Source organism: Orcinus orca, chromosome 13, assembly GCF_937001465.1.
Source record: "Orcinus orca chromosome 13, mOrcOrc1.1, whole genome shotgun sequence".
NCBI lineage: Eukaryota > Metazoa > Chordata > Mammalia > Artiodactyla > Delphinidae > Orcinus > Orcinus orca.
The window spans coordinates 7,304,776-7,325,605 of record NC_064571.1 but is presented as its reverse complement, the minus strand read 5'-3'; the positions used below and the strand labels follow the sequence as shown (position 1 = coordinate 7,325,605).

The 20,830-nt window shown below is 42.6% G+C and overlaps 2 protein-coding genes across 16 annotated transcripts in view; one reads left to right on the top strand and one right to left on the bottom strand.

Annotated features, from left to right (window-relative positions):
* EIF5B (eukaryotic translation initiation factor 5B) overlaps nt 1–10,096 on the top strand; it is a 69,314-nt gene extending 59,218 nt beyond the window's left edge. For all 8 annotated transcript variants that reach the window (XM_033401794.2, XM_033401791.2, XM_033401790.2 and 5 more), the window contains 10 exons: nt 1,383–1,514; nt 1,928–2,110; nt 2,255–2,416; nt 2,926–3,057; nt 4,203–4,334; nt 4,442–4,518; nt 4,640–4,804; nt 6,241–6,379; nt 8,104–8,265; nt 8,592–10,096. In XM_033401794.2, coding sequence (XP_033257685.1) covers nt 1,383–1,514; nt 1,928–2,110; nt 2,255–2,416; nt 2,926–3,057; nt 4,203–4,334; nt 4,442–4,518; nt 4,640–4,804; nt 6,241–6,379; nt 8,104–8,265; nt 8,592–8,699 — 1,392 coding nt within the window. In that variant the 3' untranslated portion in view covers nt 8,700–10,096. The remainder of the gene's footprint in view (nt 1–1,382; nt 1,515–1,927; nt 2,111–2,254; nt 2,417–2,925; nt 3,058–4,202; nt 4,335–4,441; nt 4,519–4,639; nt 4,805–6,240; nt 6,380–8,103; nt 8,266–8,591) is intronic.
* Nucleotides 10,097–10,289: 193 nt separating this feature from the next.
* REV1 (REV1 DNA directed polymerase) overlaps nt 10,290–20,830 on the bottom strand; it is an 84,253-nt gene continuing 73,712 nt past the window's right edge. For 7 of the 8 annotated variants that reach the window (XM_033401797.2, XM_049696204.1, XM_033401799.2 and 4 more), the window contains 9 exons: nt 16,714–16,816; nt 15,249–15,411; nt 14,814–15,019; nt 13,387–13,620; nt 12,579–12,699; nt 11,733–11,953; nt 11,469–11,625; nt 11,083–11,185; nt 10,290–10,699 (listed from right to left, as the gene is read on the bottom strand). In XM_033401797.2, the coding sequence (XP_033257688.1) occupies nt 10,588–10,699; nt 11,083–11,185; nt 11,469–11,625; nt 11,733–11,953; nt 12,579–12,699; nt 13,387–13,620; nt 14,814–15,019; nt 15,249–15,411; nt 16,714–16,816 (1,420 nt within the window). In that variant the 3' untranslated portion in view covers nt 10,290–10,587. Of the gene's footprint in view, nt 10,700–11,082; nt 11,186–11,468; nt 11,626–11,732; nt 11,954–12,578; nt 12,700–13,386; nt 13,621–14,813; nt 15,020–15,248; nt 15,412–16,713; nt 16,817–20,830 lie in introns of those variants that run through there. The other variant, XR_004475639.2, reaches the window with a different exon arrangement.

Below are 20,830 nucleotides of genomic sequence, written 5' to 3'. Positions count from 1 at the left end.
AGTTTGTTTTGTATTTCATTGATTTCAGGGTTAATTTCTATCATTTCTTTCTACTTACATTTGTCTTCATTGTTCTTTTACCAGTTTCTTAAGATGGAAGCTTAGATGATTTGATTTCAGATATTTTTTTCTTTTCTAATGTAAGCATTTAAAGGTATGCTTAAAAGCACTGCTTAGACATACTGTGTTTTTATTTATCATTTAGGTCAAAATATTTTCTGAATAGTTTTACTTGATATAGAATTCTAGGTTTAAAAAATATTTTTTTCCTTCATCATCTTCATTTTCTGGCTTCTATCTCTACTCATTCTTTGTTCCCCAGTATGTAATGTGGGATTTTTTGATTGCTTTTAAAAAGACTTTTTCTTTAAGAGTTTTGTCAGTGAGATTATATAATAGTTTTCTTTATATTTATCCCACTTGAGTTTGACTTTCTTAGAAAGTTCTTGGTCATTACTTGTGCAGTTATTTTTCTGCTCTCTTTTCTTACTCTTTCCTTGTTTAAGTGTTTGATAGAATTCTAGGACTTTACTCCTCTTAATATTGTCTCATAGTGACTGAAGATTTTTCTTTTCTCCATCCTTTTTTCTCTACCTACTTTGGTTGGGATAGTTTTTATTTGCTTTATCTTCAAGGTTGCTGATCTTTGGCAATATGTAATTTGCTTCAGCTCATCCAGTGATTTATTTTTTTTCATTTCATATTATATATATATATATATTTTTTTTTTAGCTCTACAAGTTACATGTTTTTCCTTTAAAGTCATTGAATATATTTATAATAACTATTTTAAGGCCCTTGTATGCTAATTATATAACATCATTGTCATTTCTGGGTCTGTTTCTACTTACTGATTTTCCTTTTTGATAGCAATCAGATTGGTCTGCTTTTTTATATTATCACCCTAGAATGAGCCAATATATTATGCCTTTTTGTTTTACTCTTAAATAATCTTCTTTATACCCATTTATCATCTTTTGAAAAGTGAAGGAAAATAGATTATTTTCTATATTTTTCATGTCATTTTCCTGGTGATGGTACTTGGCTGTAATTAATCCTTTTTCCTGCATACTACTTAACATAACCATTTTGGAATTCCAACATATGTTAATGTTCCCAGGATAATTCTAGTTTTTCATCTTTTGCAGGAAATGGCAGCCTCCCATGAACTGGCTGGAGGCTGGTAGGCAGTGTGGCACTTCACATTTAAGAGGGGGTGCGGTTGAGCAGACTGAGGGGCTTTTGGTGCAATGAAAGTAATACTCTTCCAGATATGTGTGATATGCATTTGGAATTTTCTGGAGCTTTTAAATTAACCTTAATTAACTTCCTGAGTGTTGTGAATGCTTTAGAGATGTTTCTTACGAAAAATACTTTTCCAGATTGATAGGTTGTATGATTGGAAAAAGAGCCCCGACTGTGATGTGGCTGCTACTTTAAAGAAGCAGAAAAAGAATACAAGAGATGAATTTGAGGAGCGAGCAAAGGCTATTATTGTGGAATTTGCACAGCAGGTAAGAAAGCTTTCCCTTCTTTACGAAGAGACTATATCATAGAATATTTTTTCTTCTTTTACATTGTCTTTATAATTAAGTCACTATTTTCATTAATACTGGTTCTGTTCCCCTATTAATGGCAATTAGCATTTTCATTCTTTTCCCTTCTCCCTTTTCCTTTTAAAATCTTTATTTCAAGACCTCTCTTTGTAGTCTGAATGTTTAACTTTGAAAAACCAAATTGACTTGGAAAGAAACTACTTTTCTGCGATATGGTTAATACCTCCAGGATATACATGATCTAAGTGTTTTTGAGGATTTTTCAGAATGAAGAGCCATTATTCATCCAGCTTCTAGTTAGTCATTTCTGTTCTGGAGACCTCCTTCCACCACTCGGCCTGTGGGAATGACTTTGCTTTTTATGTCTCTAGGGGTTGAACGCAGCTTTGTTTTATGAGAATAAAGATCCCCGCACTTTTGTGTCCTTGGTACCTACCTCTGCACATACTGGTGATGGCATGGGAAGTCTGATCTACCTTCTTGTCGAGTTAACTCAGACCATGTTGAATAAGAGACTTGCACACTGTGAAGAGCTGAGAGCACAGGTGATGGAGGTACTGTCAGCTTTTCAGTTTATTCCTCCCCCCACCAACCCCCAAATAGGGTTCTTGGGTGGGGATGTCTACTAATTTAGATTTAATCTCAACATGGTGCATTGTAGCCTATATTTCACTCCCTTTGCAATAAATGTCTCTTAGGTTAAGGCTCTCCCAGGAATGGGCACCACTATAGATGTAATATTGATCAACGGGCGTTTGAAGGAAGGAGATACAATTATTGTTCCCGGAGTAGAAGGGCCCATTGTCACTCAGATTCGAGGCCTCCTATTACCTCCTCCTATGAAGGAGTTAAGAGTAAAGGTAAGTCAGGGTGGTAAGCGTTGGCACGTGTGGACTTGCACAGTGTTTAAAAATTCTACTGAGGTGGTTTCCTCACTTCAAGAGCCACCTGGCTTAATACACAACACACACCCTTCACTGGTTTTATTTTAGGTGTCTTCATACAGGAGGGACCATCCATCAGAGTAGAGATGTGTGAAAGTCCTTGTTTACCAACTAAGTTTCTCATAAAAATCAAAAGTACATTGTTTTCGTTCTACACTGGTAGCTAGTTACTAGTATGTTACTGGTTTGTATGCACCTTCTGTTCTGTGACTTGTCTTTTTACTCATTCTGTAGTAGCTTGAGAAACAGAATTATTTAACTTTAATGTTGAATTTATCAGTCTTCCATTTGCACTTACTGCTTTTTGTATCTAGTTTAAAGAAATCTTGCCCTGTCCCAAGGTCATGACAGTATCGTCTTACATCGTCTTCTACCATTAACCACTTTTCAAATAAATGTGATAACAAATGTTTTGATCTCTGTAGAACCAATATGAAAAGCATAAAGAAGTAGAAGCAGCTCAGGGGGTAAAGATTCTTGGAAAAGACCTGGAAAAAACATTGGCTGGTTTACCCCTCCTCGTGGCTTATAAAGAAGATGAAATCCCAGTTCTTAAAGTAAGTTATTTTATTTTTTCCTCCAAAGCTGTTTTGAGTTGTACCTTGTGTCAGTAGAGCACACGCTAAGAATGATGAATAAAATGGGCATCTTTGTCTTTGTGAAGACTTACCTGGTGGTCTCTTAACAAACAGTTGATGCTTTTAAATTATTTCACTTTGTATAATCATGAATTAGCATCTTAAGAAACTGGAAAAAGAACAATGAAGACAAATGTAAGTAGAAAGAAATGATAGAAATTAACCCTGAAATCAATGAATAAATGATAATTTATATATATTCAAGTTAGAACATTTTATTTAAATAAAAAATGAACCAGAAGCTAGAAGAAGTTTATTCCTTTTTTTTTTTTTTAAAGATACTCAGCTATATAGATGGAACTAAAATAATCTCTTACTAGGTTTTAGGAGTCATTTTAAAGCCTGTTTGCCTATTTTCAGGAACAGATGGCACACATGAGCCCAGCGGAGTTTCACAAAAGCAAACATTGAGACATATTTATTCTCTTGCCAAAGAGAAGATACCACTGTTCCCAGCACATGGCTCTTGTCCTATGCTGGGACCATTATTCTTTAGGCAGCACCCAGTCACTGTCGCCAGGGAATCGGCCCCCTTAGGGCCTATGAGAACAGGGCAGGCATCCCTGTGGCCAGTCTTGAGTATGGGTGGACTTGTACATCTTTAATGGCATCGACATGGTTGTTTTACTTATTTCTGGTCAAAATCTCTTCACCTTCAAAGGAGTGATGATGGAGTAAAGGGCTGCTGAGATTAGGGTATTTCATCATTAAATACCTTTGGGCTACTGTAACATATTACATTCATGTAGTACTATTTAAATTTAGAAGATTCTTATTTATCACGTCATTTCATTCACCCATCTACTCTGCCAAGTGGTGCAGAGGTTAAACATATTTCGACATTAGTAAACCTAACATAGACAGAGGTGAAGTGGGATACAGCTCAGTTATGGCCGCCAAATCTCTCCTTCCTTTCCCGTACAGGTTCTGCCATGCCTTGCCCGTCCTAAGCCTTGGTTTCTTATTTTCAGATGAACACCTAATCAAAAACAGGAACAGTTTAATTCTAGGCTGCTGAGATAGAGGTGTATTTATAACCTTGTCAAATGTAATCTTTTTTCAAGGATGAACTGATCCATGAGTTAAAGCAGACACTAAATGCTATCAAATTAGAAGAGAAAGGAGTCTATGTCCAGGCATCTACACTGGGATCTTTGGAAGCTCTACTTGAATTTCTGAAAACATCAGAAGTGCCCGTAAGTAATGGTACCCGACTCCACGAGAGTCAGTGGTCGGCATAGTTTATGGCGCTGTTCCTGTTACCCAACACAGGCAGTTAAACTAGGAAACTCCCTTTTTACAGTATGCAGGAATTAACATTGGTCCAGTCCATAAAAAAGATGTTATGAAGGCTTCGGTGATGTTGGAACATGATCCTCAGTAAGTAATTTCTCTTCTGCTGTAAAGGCTTTTATGTTGCCTATCTATTTTATTTTAGTAGAACTGTTATGACATGGTCTGTGTTTCATTGAATGATCTTTGATGTGTTTTAACCTTTTAGGTATGCAGTAATTTTGGCCTTTGATGTGAGAATTGAACGGGATGCGCAAGAAATGGCTGACGGTTTAGGAGTTAGAATTTTTAGTGCAGAAATTATTTATCATTTATTTGATGCCTTTACGAAATATAGACAAGACTACAAGAAACAGAAACAAGAAGAATTTAAGTAAGTTGCTGATTTTTACCTACTTTGGATCTTTGGTAATAAAGTTGATTATTTGAGGATTTCCAAATACCAGCCAGGTGTGTAAACAACAGAAGCATGGCACTCGCTCGTCTCCCGGAAGCTGCATCCTCAGGTGGTGTGTTATACGCCACAGATTTGGCCCACCTGAGACACTCTAGCAGTGTGTGAACGAATCCTCTCTGTAACATTTCTGCTTAGTTTTTAATTTTCTTTAACTTGGCAGACCTAGGTTGCGTTAATGGGTGAGTAGTTGCTACATCTGGGGACTTTATCTTGCTGGAGTTCCTCATCTGGGGTTGCATGGAATAGAGGTAACACCGTGAGAGTGTGGAAAATTAGAAAGAGAAAGGAGGCGAGGCATTCCTTGGCAGGTGTCATTCCTCGAGCAAACCTGACAGAGCCTGTGGTGCTGGGGAGCCCTTGTCAATGGACCTGACCAGGTCCCTGCCTCTCGGAGCTTAGGGGAAGACAAGTGAAGAACACATGAGAAGTTGGGATAAGCGCAGGATGAAGTAGGGCAGGGCCTAGATAAGGCGAGGAGAGCTGTGGTTAATAGTGTGGTGGGGAGGCAGCTCAGCTGGGGAGAGTGAAGCGAGCCGCCCAGACACCCGGGAGGTGTCAGGTGGAAGGACAACGCCGGCCAGCAGGGCCGTGTTCAGAGGTGGAGGCAGCCACAGTGACCCTCGGGGAGGGTGGCAGGAGCTGCGGTAGAGAAGTTGGCAGCACCCATATCCTGTAGGACCCCGTAGGCCACAGGCGGGGTTTAGGGGGCTGCTGGTTAGAGCCTGTCCGGAGGCCCCCGTAGTCCAGGCAGGACGTGGTGGAGGCTCAGACCAGCGTGACCAGAGGGAGGGACGGCTCAGTCTGAAGTACATTTTAAAAGCAGACTGGTAAATACTGGGATTTAGATTGAGGTGTGCTCACTTTAGATCATGAAACCTGAAGGGGAAAGACTGAAGTTTGATTAAGAAAATGCTACAAACCATTAAAGCATTCTAAGCATATGCTTCATAAGCACAGAAATAGTGTCCTTTTGGATCAACTGATTTGGGAACGTGGTAGAGAAAAGGAGGATGTGGTTTGATACCAGTGTGGTCCTCAGAATAGGCGTCACACGGGCCCCAGGACACACCTGATGGTGGATTCCACCGAGGCACTCAAGCTCCATCTTCAGGGGCGGGGCTCAGCCTTTGGTCTGGGCCCAACGTGCTCCTGTGATGCAGCTGCTTTGAGGGGAGGGAGGAGGATGAAGAGAGGATGCAGCACCCTAGGGACCCCTGAGCGCCGATGTGTGGCCTTCCTGCTGCCCTCAGCTGAGGGGAGAAGAAGCCTCATATTCACCTGCATTTGCTTTTTTATGCTTCGAAGTGATTTTGTAAGCTTAAAAATTCTTGGGTTTTCTTTTTTCCTTTTAGACACATAGCAGTATTTCCCTGCAAGATAAAAATTCTGCCTCAGTTTATTTTCAATTCTCGAGATCCGATAGTGATGGGTGTGACTGTGGAAGCAGGCCAGGTGAAGCAGGGGACACCCATGTGCGTGCCTAGCAAAAATGTAAGTTCTGGTTGTACTTTTTAGAAAGTGTGTCATCTCTTAAAGCAGTTCTGGGAGTCAAGAGTGATAAAAAACTGAAATCAAGCAGAGCTTGTCACCTCCTGTAATTTATACAAATTCAGTATCAGTGTTCCTTAATCAGTGTTGATTCTCAAGCATCTGGTGTCAGTGCTTCAGGTAATGAAAGTTGCAGAATTATTGCCCTTCAAAAGTTTTTGGTGTTTTGAGTCTGGGGAAAGCTTAAAAAATAGTATAATGGACACTCATGTCTTTCCTCTAGCATCATAGCTAAGAGAAAATAACATTAATTCCATAAAATCCTGTAGTTCACAGTTCACATTCACTTTTTACCAATTGTCCCAAATGTCTTTAGTAACGCTGCTTGCTGACCTGGCCCAGGGCTCCTTCGAGGTGCACTGCATTTGGTTATTAGTGTTTTAGTCTCAATGATGAACAGTCTGCCATTCTTTTTAAAGCAGTTCCACAGATGATTTCTCAGCTTGGATTTGTCTGGTTGTTCCCTTGTGACTAGATGCAAGTTAGAATGATTGGGAAGGATACTGTGCACACAGGTGCTCCTGCGTGCCTCTGAATTGTCACACGGGTTGTCACTGTCGCAGTGCAAACTTGGGTGATCAGAGAAGGTGCTGTCAGCTCAGCATCGCCATCAGAGACAGATCCTCGCCCGCTGTACTGACTCAGTCACCTGGAGCACTGAGAGTCCCTGTGAGCTTCCCAGCGGCTTTAACCACCATTGACAGTCCTCGCCTGAGTAGTTATGACATGGATGGTGGCAGTATTGTGATCCCCCTTCCCACACGCTTCTGTAAAGAACCATCCCCCACCCCGGCCTTTTCATTAGGTATCTGAAACACGCCGGGTTTTTTTTTGAGACCCCCGTTATCCAGCGTTTGGTCACTGGGAGCCCATTCAAGCTGCCTTGTGTCCTTGCACATAGCACTTGGGGCCCTTTCTTCCTTTGTGGTGCAGTAAGGTGCTCTAGGCTCGTCTAGGACTTTCCCTGCCCCAGACTTGGTTCCTTTAGTGGGAGACGGCACCTGACGTCCTCCGAGTGCTGTGACTCACTGCTTCTAGGAGTCATGCTTCTCTGCCAGTGGCTAAGCTAGGACACTTACTGACAGCAGTGATCGCCTGTGTGGCTTCGGCCAAACCAGGTTACCTGTTTTTACTCTCGCTGCCCAGGCAGCAGAGTGGGATGTTGTTGTTGTTGCCTTCCCCAGACTGTGACTGAGGTCAGGTCGCATCCTCAGAATGAGCAGCAGAGTTCTCAGCATGGCCGCCGGGGCCCACACAACGGGTCCCTGCCTCTCTGCCTGCATCCCCATCACCCCAAGCTCATTTCTGACTCAGAACTTGTGTGCCTGCTGGCCTCTCTTACTCTGGGAGCTGTCATGTGGAAGGGCAGGGTGGAAACACGTCGGATGGACAGAGCACTTTCCACGTGTCCCAAAGCACACGAGCGACCTCCTTTTGTCCTCACAGCCATCTTGTGAAGGCAGACGGGGTGGGGTGGTATCACCCCCAGTTCTCCAGTGAGAAAAATCACACTGCGGAGAGACCCAGAGACCAAGGTGATAGAGGGGCCCAGGGCCCAGGCTCTGCAGCTGGCTCATTCGCTCCAGTTACATCAGTTGTCCAGTTGGGGCGCCTGTGACTGCCACGATTCCTCTGCCCACATCGTAGTTTCTGTTATTACTTTACAGTTTGTTGACATTGGAATAGTAACAAGTATTGAAGTAAACCATAAACAAGTGGATGTTGCAAAAAAAGGACAGGAAGTCTGTGTCAAAATAGAACCCATCCCTGGTGAATCTCCCAAAATGTACGGAAGACATTTTGAAGCTACAGATATTATCGTCAGTAAGGTAAGTATCTCACTCAGCAAAAGTGGCCCCTTTTAAGAAAGGGGGCCGTCGGCTCTTCTGATGGCCTTTACTCAGGAGCTGAGGGCTTGGCCTGTAGCCTGGCCTCCTGACAGAGTGCCCGCTAGGACTCTAGGTCGGATCCCCAGCAAACAGATGTGCTGGCATTCTGCTCCCAGAAAATGCAGGCAGGCAGGCTCTGCTTTGGCAGTTTCTGCCTGAGCTTTCCATCTGTGATGAGCAGGATCTGGTAACAAACTCCGGGGCCACATGCTCCTCTTTGGCACTTGTTACATTGTTTTGTTCACTGTGTGCCTTGGGCCTTACAGATCAGCAGGCAGTCCATCGACGCCCTCAAAGACTGGTTCAGAGACGAGATGCAGAAGAGTGACTGGCAGCTTATTGTGGAGCTGAAGAAAGTATTTGAAATCATCTAATTTTTCCACACGGGTCAGGAATTGGAATAAATGCAAAATGATGTTGTAATACTACCAAGAAAAACAAGGCAAAAAATGGAATGGACCTATCTGAAAACTGATGAACTAATTAAGCATAGAAGGAAAAAAAATAGGCGTATAAGATGTTTTCCATGAGAAACCAAGAAACTTACACTGGTTTGACAGTGGTCGATTACACGTCCCCACAGCTCCGGCGTGCCTGCGCACTCGTCCACACCTTTCCCAGTCCTCCTCTACTGGCTGCTGTTTTAAAGGTTGCCCTTCCCCAAATTTGGATTTTTATTACAGATCTAAAGCTCTTTCAATTTTATACTGATTAAATCAGTACTGCAGTATTTGATTAACCAAGCTTCTGCAGATTTTCTGATACTTGGGACTTTTTTGAGGTAAGAAATACTTATTTATGCATACCCTTCCCACAGTGGTGGTTTTTTTTTCTTTCCCCCCATGCGTTCTTCTGCCATATGCCCTTAGGAATTTTTTAAGATAGAAGATTAGGTGTTCTGGTATTTATCTGCTTTGTGTGAAACCACGGTGTAAAGCAAAACTGGCTGCTACTTACTGCTTGTGTGGTCGTGAGAGTCCACTGTAATCAGCACAGTTCTGAACTCCAATAAAGAACCCAGACGTTGACCCGCGAGCTCTGCTAGGCTTCATGTCAGCGTAGCTGCTCTTTTGCGAGTCTCCATCCCCGTGCAGCTTGTTCTCTCAAACTATTTTTATTAACTATCATACCTTGTGTACCAGCACATGTTAACATTAGGAATTCTTATACCTCCATCTTGGTCTATTTTGTCCTAGCAAATTCCATCATGCATACATTTTCTGATGAGACAATCAATAGGGTGTTGATTACCTGTTTGGACTTTAGTGTAAACACTGAGTTGTTACAGAGGCATCATAGTGGTTTCTTCATATTAGTCTGATTGATTGATTGAAGCTAGTTTCTTATGGTTTTCCTGAAGAATGTGGGAAGTGGGTCCCTGAGGTAAGAGATCTGTTAGCATCAGAGTAATTCTTCTGGCAGATCCCTAATATCTGACTACCTATTTATAGCAGTGTTGAATGAAGTCAGTGTGGGGTGTTGGAAGAAAATGTTCCTGAGTATTCACTGGCATAGAATTATAAAATATTTTTAAAGTGTTATGGCATAACATATAGCATAGAAAAATACTTTTATATACATTTGAAAATCTGGACCATTCTTCATTATGATTGAAGTTTCTCAAGGGCCAGTAGAGGCAAAGACAAAACCTCTAAACCATCTGGGGGACATAATTTTTCCCAGGAAAAACTTAATCTTCAATTGTGTGTGTGTTCTAATTCAAAAATATGTAAATTCCTCCACTTGGAAGAAGTAAAGAAGATTTTCTTAACATGTTCCTGTGTTCATGCTTTGGGTCAGGCGTGATCAGAGTATTTGGAAGCTTTCTTTACCCTTGCTTGGAACAAGTAGAACACCAGTCTGGGCCCCCTCAGGCATTTCAAAGCTTAGCATGAAGCGTGTAACGGTCCAGCCGTAATAGTTCAGGATTTGCTTCCTAAAGGATTCACAAAAAGGAGCCTGTACAAAATATACATACAGTTCTTTATTAAACAACTGTAAACACTTCACTGTAAAAATCCATAAAACTTTATAAACAAACATTTTGTAAACAGAATCTATGCTACAGTAAAAGAATTAACACAGTTATTTACATGCAATACTGACAAATTTGGCACTTATTGAAAAGAAATGTACAAAACACGTGGCTTAAAAAGAAATTTAAAATTATAAAACTCAGAGCGTTACTATCATGCACTTTGCAAATACCTCACAAGCACTTATGGCACAGCTAGCGGAGAGCAGCAGGCTCCCTGGTAATGTTCATGTAACTTTCAATGTGCTTCCGTACGTTTGCTGTAAAACCACCTGAACATTGTCTAGAATAAAGTCAAATGCCATATTCCAAACCGACTCCACCGACTGCTGCATCAACCTGCAGGTGAGGAGAGACGAGCGATCAGGGAAGACCCATTCCTTCAAGAATCTGTTTGTTTAACATATATTTGATATTTAGGGTTTTAACGTCTCTATATAAATACACTCAAAAACGTACTTCTATGGTTTAAACTCTATAAACCTTGAGAGGAGGAGCATCTCGTCGTTTTGACCGTTTTATGCTCCCCAGTCAATGTTACGGCACCTCTTTCTCTGGCATTCAAAATACAGGGCTTCCCTTTTCAGTAATGCTGAAGAGCAGTTACCATACCGTAACTGATGGCCAGAAAGGGCACAGCTGGCTCATCACCTCCCTCCAGTAGCTGTGGTGACAGACATGCTGTCTTTTTTTCCCTTTGGGTAAAAGCACCGAATAGTTACCTTTTCATGTATTTTATAACTAGGTCCAGTTTCTCCAAATCTTTTTCCTCTATTAGATCAGTGCAGTATTTCACAACTTGCAGAATGTCTTCTTCCATTGGATCTAGAGAGGGGAGAAATCTCAAATGAGGACCAACTTATGCTTTTGAAGGAGAAAGGGCAGCGATCTGCAGGGACCAAGGAAACTATGTGCTACGATAGTGACTCAGAGCTGCCACACGAGTGGGCTGTGGTAAGGAACCTTTCCGAGCTGCCCACAGAGGTCAGGAGGTTGGGGGGGGGGGGCTGGTTTACGCTCATTCGATTTAGGAAAATAGTTCCTCTACAGAGCTGAGTTCATGTTCTGTAGTCATAGGACATCACATCTCAGTACCAGCCAGGCCAACCTGAAATGGTAGTTATCCATTCTCTGAGCAAGGTCTTCACATCACTGAATTCCACAGCTCCAGCTAGGTTGGGTGCTGGGGGTCTAACACACGCAGACGGCTCAGGCTGCAAACCAGAAAGGCCAGCAACACCTGAAGTGGAAGCAGAGAGTTCTCCCTGTTAAGAAAACAAATAATAGAAAGTGCTATATTTACATAACATCGAGTACATAAACATCCGATGGAAGGAGAAGGTCAAAGTTTAAAAAGCATGAAAGAAATTACCAGAGGTTTCTCAGGGGCAGGACCTCCATGTTTTAGAAATCCATCAACTAACTTCTGGGGACTGCCACAGGCCCCTGGCAGAGTTTTTGCAGGACTGTTAAGCAGCATATTTTTCAAAGGGCTCTGAATCTTTCTGGGGGGACTGATGGAGCTTTTTTTCTTGTTTCTTTTCTTTTCTTTCACCGCTGCTGGTTTTAACTGCAGTAGCGGGTTCTTTGGCACTAAAAGAAGATGGACATAAGATCCTCAACACAACATGCCTGGAGAGCAGCACGGGCCCCTTCCTCCTCCCAAGAGCAGCCCTGAACACACGCACGCACACAGCACAGGCCTCCCTGAGGTGGCCCCGCATTTCCTAGGGTTGCTCAGCCACTTACTGATGACATTTGGGACCTGCTAGTCTATACGGGGCTCGCAGCAGTCAATGAAAACTCACAGGCGAATTCCTTCCAGCAGTTCAGCAGGGCAGTATTCTGTTTTCATTTTAAATGTGGTATTTGTGACACATGTTCAGAAACCATCTTCACATTCTGGGCTTTAAACCTACATCCTCTGAAGGATCGGTCTCAAAGGACAACTGGCTTGACAGATAATCAATTCAAAAGATTTCTGGGTAATAGCTTGTTCAGACTTTTAAGTCAAGAAGCTACAGATACAAATCCACCTAGGACTCTTGACAGCACTTAACCTGTACTGCGTACTAGTTCCGTTCCCCTGATGTGAAGAGCACTGAACATGACTAACAGCTTAAAGACTTGGGCCATCATATATATATACTACAACAATCAAACAACAGTTTCATGTCTCACATCTTCACTTCTGTTACGTGTCACTTGCAAAGCTTACCGGATGTGCTGGCCTGCTGCGGGTGAAGGGTGTTTTCTCCCTGCCTTTGTCTTTGATCGTAGGCTGCTTTCAGCTCCTTCTGAAGCTCTGCTGGAAGGGCCGCAAACACCTCAGGGTCCACCTGGTGGAAAAGAGAAAGTTCAAAGTCAAACCTGAGCTGACTCTATCTATATAGGCGGCTGGTTTATATTTTTCACAAAATAGACTTTATTTCAAATCATACTTTTCTGATCTGTATGAATTAGGTCCTCAGTGTCAAAGCTCATAAATAATCCTCACAAGGTTATAGGGTGAGAATAAGGAATACAGCTTTGAATGTGAATTGACTTAATTAAAAAAACAAAACAAAAACACTGTGCAGAACAACCAGGGCAAGAAGCACTAGTAGGAAATGAGAAGCAAAACGCAAGAAGACAGGTGCACATGTCATGTTTTTCTTAAACATCAAACTCTGATTGTGTTACTGTCCCTACTGTACGGTTACACATCTTCACCCTGGCACTTGAGTGTGGCCCAGGGTCTTCTCAGGCCAATGAAACAGAGTGTTTCTGTCTTTGGGGTGGAAGCTGTGAGCGCCCACACCCCATAGCCTCCCTCTTCTCTGCCCTCTGTTGTCCATACTTGGCTGCTCTGTCAGTTTGTGTCCCGCAGGTGATGCGGAGACAGGCCATCCCTCCTCCACCAAGGGACGGAGTCAGCCACTGGGAGGTTAAGGGGCAAAGGAGAAAAGGAAAAGAAGTGCCCGGAGCTGGGAGCCAGATGGCCGAGGATATTCACACTATGGTAGAAGGGCCTCAATTCAATTCACCTGTGAAAATGCTGGAAGGGCTATTACATTAATTCCCCCATCGCTGTTAGATTCTTGAGGTTCCGGTATTTGTAACAACACTGTCCCAGCTGGCTGTGGCAACACCCCTGTGCTGTAGCCGTTTACGGGCTCTCTCCTCCTGTCGCCAGGCGGCTGCCCCTGCTGCGCAGCACACACTTGCTCCACCTGCTCCCGGAGATCAGGTGGAAGCGCTTCCAAGACAGACTGATCTAGCTGTAAGACACCAGACAGATGCTGAGATGATGCATTTCCAGAGTTCATGCCCCACCTTCCTTTCCATTGCAACATCATGGATAGTGAACACAAGGTGCAGATCATTAAGCTAGGAGAGCCACCCCCAAACCAGCACGTTTTTGAAACATCTTGGTCTTTTGCCACTGATGCCTGGCTGGTCATGTGTGGACTCGAGATGACAAGGGCAGGCCCCTGGCCGGTACCCCAGGGTCAGCTCAGCCATATCTCCTCACTGAACCTCCTGCACAGGAACAGACAGGCGGGCCCTTGTCAAGCTCAAATCTTAAACTTTGCCCAGGGGAAGTGGCCAGTGCCTAAGGTGCATGTCCATTTCTGGGATGAGGTCAAGAGTCCTGGGTCAGAGGCTTGTTTACCTTTCAGACAGGAGACTGTCTGCCCCCAAATATAAATTATATTCGTCTGAGCAGCAAGCTAGGAAAAAGGGATTCCAGAAGCTCAACTCTCCAGCCTACACACTAGAATCCTCTGCCCATCCATCCCTTTGAAAACAAGCAATTACCATACGCCGGTAGGCCAGTCTTACCTCGCTAGGAGCCACCATTTTGGGGTAGCTCGCCAGCACCAGGGACCTAGTGCAAGCATTTCTCAATCGCCCCTTTCCCTGGCCTCACAGCCAGCACATCCCACCACTTAGGGGAACAGAGAAAACTGATTTTCCCAACAGAGCTTAAAGTGCTATGTAAAGTTTCCAAGAAGCAAAAATGCCAACAGCATACCACGTTTACAGACCACACCAATGGAATTAATAGCTGGTGTTAGGAAAATCATTTACCCTATAGAGAGAACTGTTTGCAAATCATGCAAGAGAAACCTTTGACAAAAGGCCTCTACTAATGAGCAGCAAAGCCGTGCTGTTGACCAGAGCTGTGTCCATGTGATCACAACTGTGAGAGGGAGGTCCAGAGGCTGCCGACAGTGGCAGTTCACAGAACGGGCTTTCTCATCCATGTTTTACAACCCGCGAGAGTCGCAAATCTTTGCAAAAGCACAATCTTGCCCTGAACTTGTTTCCCATTTGGAACTAACACCATGATCCACCCTGTCAAGCTGCCCTTTCTCCCTTTCTTGGCTGTACTGATAACTTAAAAACATCATTCCTACTGTAAAACTACTTTTGCACTGACATCATATTTACAACTATAAATACATACCTGGGAAGGTGATGGGACCTCTATACTCAGGTTAAGTCTTGATTTTAAACTGATGGGAGAATGTAGACCATTCCATTTCCCTGAGGACTCGGCTTTGCTAGTAGTAACAGGACTGACACTTGATGTCAGATGTGAAGACAGAGATGGCAAGAAAGTGCAAGTTCTAGAGGCAGATGAAACTTCCAGATCCATAGCAGCCAGAAATACTGAAAACACAGGAAATGACGTAAAATAGCCTCTTCGCTGAGGGGGAGGGAGGGGAGGAAGGGTGCACTTTAATCCATTACAGATAAGGCTTTATTACTGATTCATCATAATTCAGAATGTCAGGGTGTTTCTGAGAGTCACAGGCAGCAAGGCTGGACGACCTGTACACTAACTTCCCACTCCGGATGGTATAAGCTCCAAACGAGAACCACGCTGACGAGCACTGACCTTCCTTGTGCTCCTCTTCCGTAGGCTTAGCTTTCTGAACTTGGAGGAGGTCAAGGACAGAGTGTGACCCACCAGGACAGTGGCTTGACTGAACTGCCGGGCGACTGGGACATGCAGAGGGGTTTGGATTAGTCGGAACCAACTGATTCACATGAATCCCAACCTAGAACCAGAATAAAATAGGTTTCTAGGAAAAAAGTTAAATTCAAACAGCCTTTTATACAATTTATTACAAAAACAACTTCTATACTACCTATACTAGCTACTCTCAATTTTAGAGTATCTAATCTACCCAAACATTATCTCTTCAAAATCAGGAACTCCAAAAAAGTGGAATACTGTACCCACTGAAGTCATCGATTGAGTTTTTGTGTTTGTTTATTTTTGGCCACGCCGTGCGGCCTGTGGGCTCTTAGTTCCCTGACCAGGGATTGGACCCGGGCCCACGGCAGTGAAAGCGCCAAGTCCTAACCACTGGACCGCCAGGGAAGTCCCAATTAAGTTTTTAAAATAAAACTTGAACAAAATTTAACCAGGGGACAGTCTACTTGCAACCTTACCTATCATTTTTGTCAATAAAAACCGGGAGTGGGGGTAGGGTGGGCAGTGGGTACGCGGCAGGTATCCGCACAGATAAGCACCGCCCCCTGCCCATGACAGTACTCCAGGGAGGAGGATCATCACTGTTGGCTTAGTGACTTTTTTTTTTTTTTTGCGGTACACGGGCCTCTCCCGTTGCGGAGCACAGGCTCCGGACGCACAGGCTCAGCGGCCATGGCCCACGGGCCCAGCCGCCCCGCGGCATGTGGGATCTTCCCGGACCGTGTCCCCTGCAACAGCAGGCGGACTCTCAACCACTGCGCCACCAGGGAAGGCCGGCTTAGTGACTTTTTAATCCTTCCACAACACCCATACCAAGCGAGTAACCATCCTTTACTCACACACAACCTACAAAGGTTAATCTTTAAGAAAATGAAGGCTTTCACATTTTTGATGCCCTCTCACTGATCATGCATCCTCACGTGCCCATGGTAAACTCTCCCTTCTAGATCATCGTTTATCAGACATCAGAACAAACTTCTGATGAAAAAGAACCTTAAAGGTCAAGAAACATTTGCAGCTTCACACGCCCTCCAGCCCCGTCTCCTTCTGCGGGAACCAGAGCAGGAAGCAAATAACGCATGTTAAGATAGGTCTTTGGTTGTTTAAAAGAAAGGCACTATAAAAATTCAAGATATGATACTTACTATTCTAAGCAGAAAACAGATTTCAGAACAAATGTGAATTCTTAAATAAGGAGACCAGCTCAGATGAGAAAGTCGTTTTTCAGTTTCTCTTGTATTTCATCAGTGGAGCTGCAAAAGCTGCATATAAACCCCCTGAACGGCACCATGACCACCCTCCGATCAACCCTCAAATAAGAACAACATTACAGAAAATCCTGTTTTAATATGTTACTACTCACCCCTCTCATGTCCGATATGTTGAGTTTCATTGTATGAAACATGTTTAGTGCAGCCCTTCCAATTATTTTTGCACTATCCGTTGCCTGGTCAAGAGTCACAGTCCTGTAAGTGATAGAACTAACTTTTTTAAAGGAACAAAAGCTACATTCCATATGTATTCCCTGGTACCTCAGTAGTATGGAACGGTTTAAAGAGTTAAAGTTGTAAAGCAAGTTATCAAAAAGTTTAAATTTTAAAGTATTAAATATGATCCTTAAAAAAGCAGGAGATATAGTCTTCCTTCAAGGAAGCCAATAATGCTAAATTAATTACATTGGCAACAAGTGGGAAAAGAAAAATCGTCAAGAACATTGGGACTTTCAGAGAGCTGGTCAACCAAAAATAAGTTGAGAAGAATGTTTTAAAGAAATGTATTTCAGTTAATGTATATTCAAATATAAGCATATTATGTTGCAACTAAAGCCTGAGCAGTAAATACAACGTTTTAGATTCCCAGAGATGTTTTAGGTTGCAAGATTATCTTTGTTGAGGTATGGTTAATATTCAGAAGAGAAAGATGAATCTCCCGGATTCTCCTGACTCTGTTTTCAACATGTGAATATGCCCAGTACATGGGCATGCGGATACAGAAATGTGTGGACACCTCTGAGGAAGGAAGTATGGTGGCGCCCTGTCTAAAACCCAGAGAGACTACAATATGCAATTTCTACATCTGTAAGAACTCCTCAAGGGGGCCAGAGAACGTGCCAGCAATACCAGGTGCCCAAGACTACATTTACTCTCTTTTCTCAGTACTATGAATACATTATCTATTTATCTATGAAAAGTACCTATTTCTTTAAGGAAATCATTTGCAAAAAATTTCCATTGGTTTGTTACCTAATGATTACCTTAAATTTATTTCACACAGATAAATAGAGAGTAACTTAAAAGCAAGATCTGTAGTGGGCCATAGTGGTTTAAACACGTGTTTATCTTCATTTCTTTCCAAAACAACACTAAATGGACTTGAAATTATTTTTGAAAGGTGTAAACTCTTAAAAGATAGAAAAAGGACAGAAGACAAGAGTAGAGGAAAAATGTCAGCCATAATTTAGAATACTCAAATGCCTGCTAAATGCCTAAAGCAAGGCACCAACTTTGAGATAAGCCAATTTATGCTACAGAACCTCAGAAGAGCTCAGCAATTAGAGGTGTCAGATACGTCTGAAAGGAGGGGGAGAGAATACATGGGAAGCAGGCTCTCACAGCTGGCCATCCTCCTTCCTGGACAGCTTCCCAGAGATGGGAATGTTGACACAGAGAAGCTACAGGGGGGTCAGGCACAGCAGAGGACGAGCGAGGCCCCTCGCTCGGAAGCAGCACAGTACACCCGTTTCTCCTCCCAGACCCCTCTCCTCCTGAGTAACCAGAACACTAGCTGTCACCGGTCCATCTTCTCACCCACCCCCTGGGTGGAACATGTCACAGGAAGAACCACAGACACTGCCAGCTGGTTGTGGTAACCAAAGACCAAGCCCCTCCAGCCGCCCTCCCAGAGTGAAGCCCCCTGGTCTGCGTGTCCCGCTATGAGTCCAGAGGCTCCCACAACATTTCAGCAGTTCACATACAACAGCCAAGAACTGTGAGACAGATAAATGCTTGAAGAAAATCTCTGATATAAAAGGCAGCAACCAAAACAGGAAAAAAGGAACTCAGAGAAACAGACTGACACTGGGAGTAGAAGAACATTTTAAGAGGTAAGAGATAATTCTGCATCTTCCAAAGAATAAATTCAAAAACTCCAATGTAAAATGTTAGTATTGATAGAAATGGTAAATTTAATACCGGCAAAGTACCTGGCACGAAGACAAACTGATACCATCCCAGAACACCTGTGATAAAGAGAAGATCCTGAAAGTTCCAGAAAGAGCAGATCTCCTATAAAGACCAGGCAATCAGAAGAGCAGTGAACTTCTCAACAGTAACCCTGAAAAGATGATGACAATGGAGCCTTTAAATGAGGAAAAATGATTTCTAAGATATGTTTATAACCTTTAAGTCAGCAAACCACTGGGCATGAGGATAGACAGGTTTACACCCATGAATTCCTTCTCAAGATATGAGACCAGGGATCTAGGAAAACAGGGATCCAACACAGAGAAGGGACACCCCACGACTCCAACTTTTCAGCAAGACTTAAACAAATTCAGACCGGAGTAGCAGGCTGGGGGCCCCAAGAGAAAGGCCTCCAAGAAAAGAGATCACAGTAACAGACTTGCTGATGTGTTAAAACACAGTCACAGTGGAAGGCAGTCTGGGGATAAACTCAGTGGCAAATTCACAAAAAAGCAAGCAAAACGAGATACTCTAACTCCAGGAGAAACATATTCAAGAGGAAAGAAAATGTGATCCTAGTGGACAATATGGACCAGCTATGTACACTATGTACATGTCATAATAATGGGACAGTGGAGCGTGACTGAACCAAAACCCACCGACCTGACTGGGGGCAAAGGAAAGAAACACGTCTGGGGAGAAGAGCAACAGGCAGTGGAGGAGAGAAGGGAGAAGACCCTCTTCTACAGTAGAAAGTCAGGCAAACGTTCTGCAAGACTCAAGACAGAAAGAGCAGTTTAAGTATATATCTAGAAATATGGATGTAAATATCAGAAGAAACCACAAAAAGGTTGAAAAGTATGGTGCTCGGAGCTGGGGAGAGGTGCAAAGGACTGGAAGCTGTATTTGACCTTTTCAAATTTCGTTTATCACTTTTAAATATATATAATATACATATATATACACACACACAATTCAGATTAAAAGCACATATACAGAAAAGAACTCCAAGAAGGAAGAAGTCTTTTCCCAAAAGGAAAACTTGTAAGAAAAATTTTCCTAAGTGATAATCAAGCCACAGATCTCAATCTACACGTGGCTCTTTGACTTAATGCAACTTAAACTTTGTCGTTTCGATGACAGTATCAAAATGTGCCTGTGAGTCACGTGATTGCCATGCAGCTTTTGATTAAGGCCAATTACAAGAGATTACAGAGTAATTATACACTTCCGAGTTTCCTAAACCACACAGGACTTCAGTTTGACTAGAGCACGGGTCCAGACTACTACTGGGAAGGGCCAGATGGAAAACAGCTTGTACTCTGTTGTCTCTTTCACCTACTCTTCATTTTTTACAATCTCTTATATAAAAATCATTCTTAGCTCCCATGAATCATGTAAAAACAGGCCACAGGCTGGATGTGGCCCACAGGAAGTAGTTTGCCAACCCCTGAATTAGAGGAAATACAGGATCAGTATTATAATATTTCATAAGCTCTCACCTAAAGCATTTCTTATGCAGTTACAATACCACCAAAACGTTAGGCTTAAATTAATGGCTTACAATTGATCTACATCTTATTACATTTACAAAATTACACTTGTTTCAATTAATCACGTGCTATTTATGCCTTATGATGTCTCATCCAAAGATATTTATTTTAAGTGCTTGGCAAAATGTATACTTTACTGCCAGCAATGCAGGCAGATTTCTGAACTGTCCTGTGTTAATATCTGTGGAAGAAATGATACTGTATCTGAGATTTGCTTCAAAATAACTAGGGGGAAGGAGAGGAACGATGGTGCAGGTGCCCACCAGCAATTGTGGAGATCAGGTGAAGGGTACATGGGGTTCATTACACTGTTTTCTCTACTTACATGTTTAAATTTTTCAAAATAAAACTTTTTTAAAAGTTTAGGACAAAAATGAACAAATACCAATAACAGCAAGCAGATATGTGCTTACCGAAAAAGCTGAATATTATCCTTGAATTGGGGGAAATAAAGTACAGTTAAAATCCCAGTTTTTCTTAATGCTATATTTAGATTTTTGGAATACCTAGATTTTCCAAAAAGGATTAAACGAAGGCTGATTTTCTTATTGTGCTTAGACAGAGGGAGCCCCTAGGTACTGCTGAATGCATCACAACATACAGTTCTAAGAAACTGTGAGATATTTTAAAATGCACAGACAGCAAGAAGAAACTACTACACTGTATTTTATCTGTCAATCAACCAAAACTTTGAAATCCAGTGTGCTGTGTAGTATAAAATGGCATACAAAATTACGTATTTTCA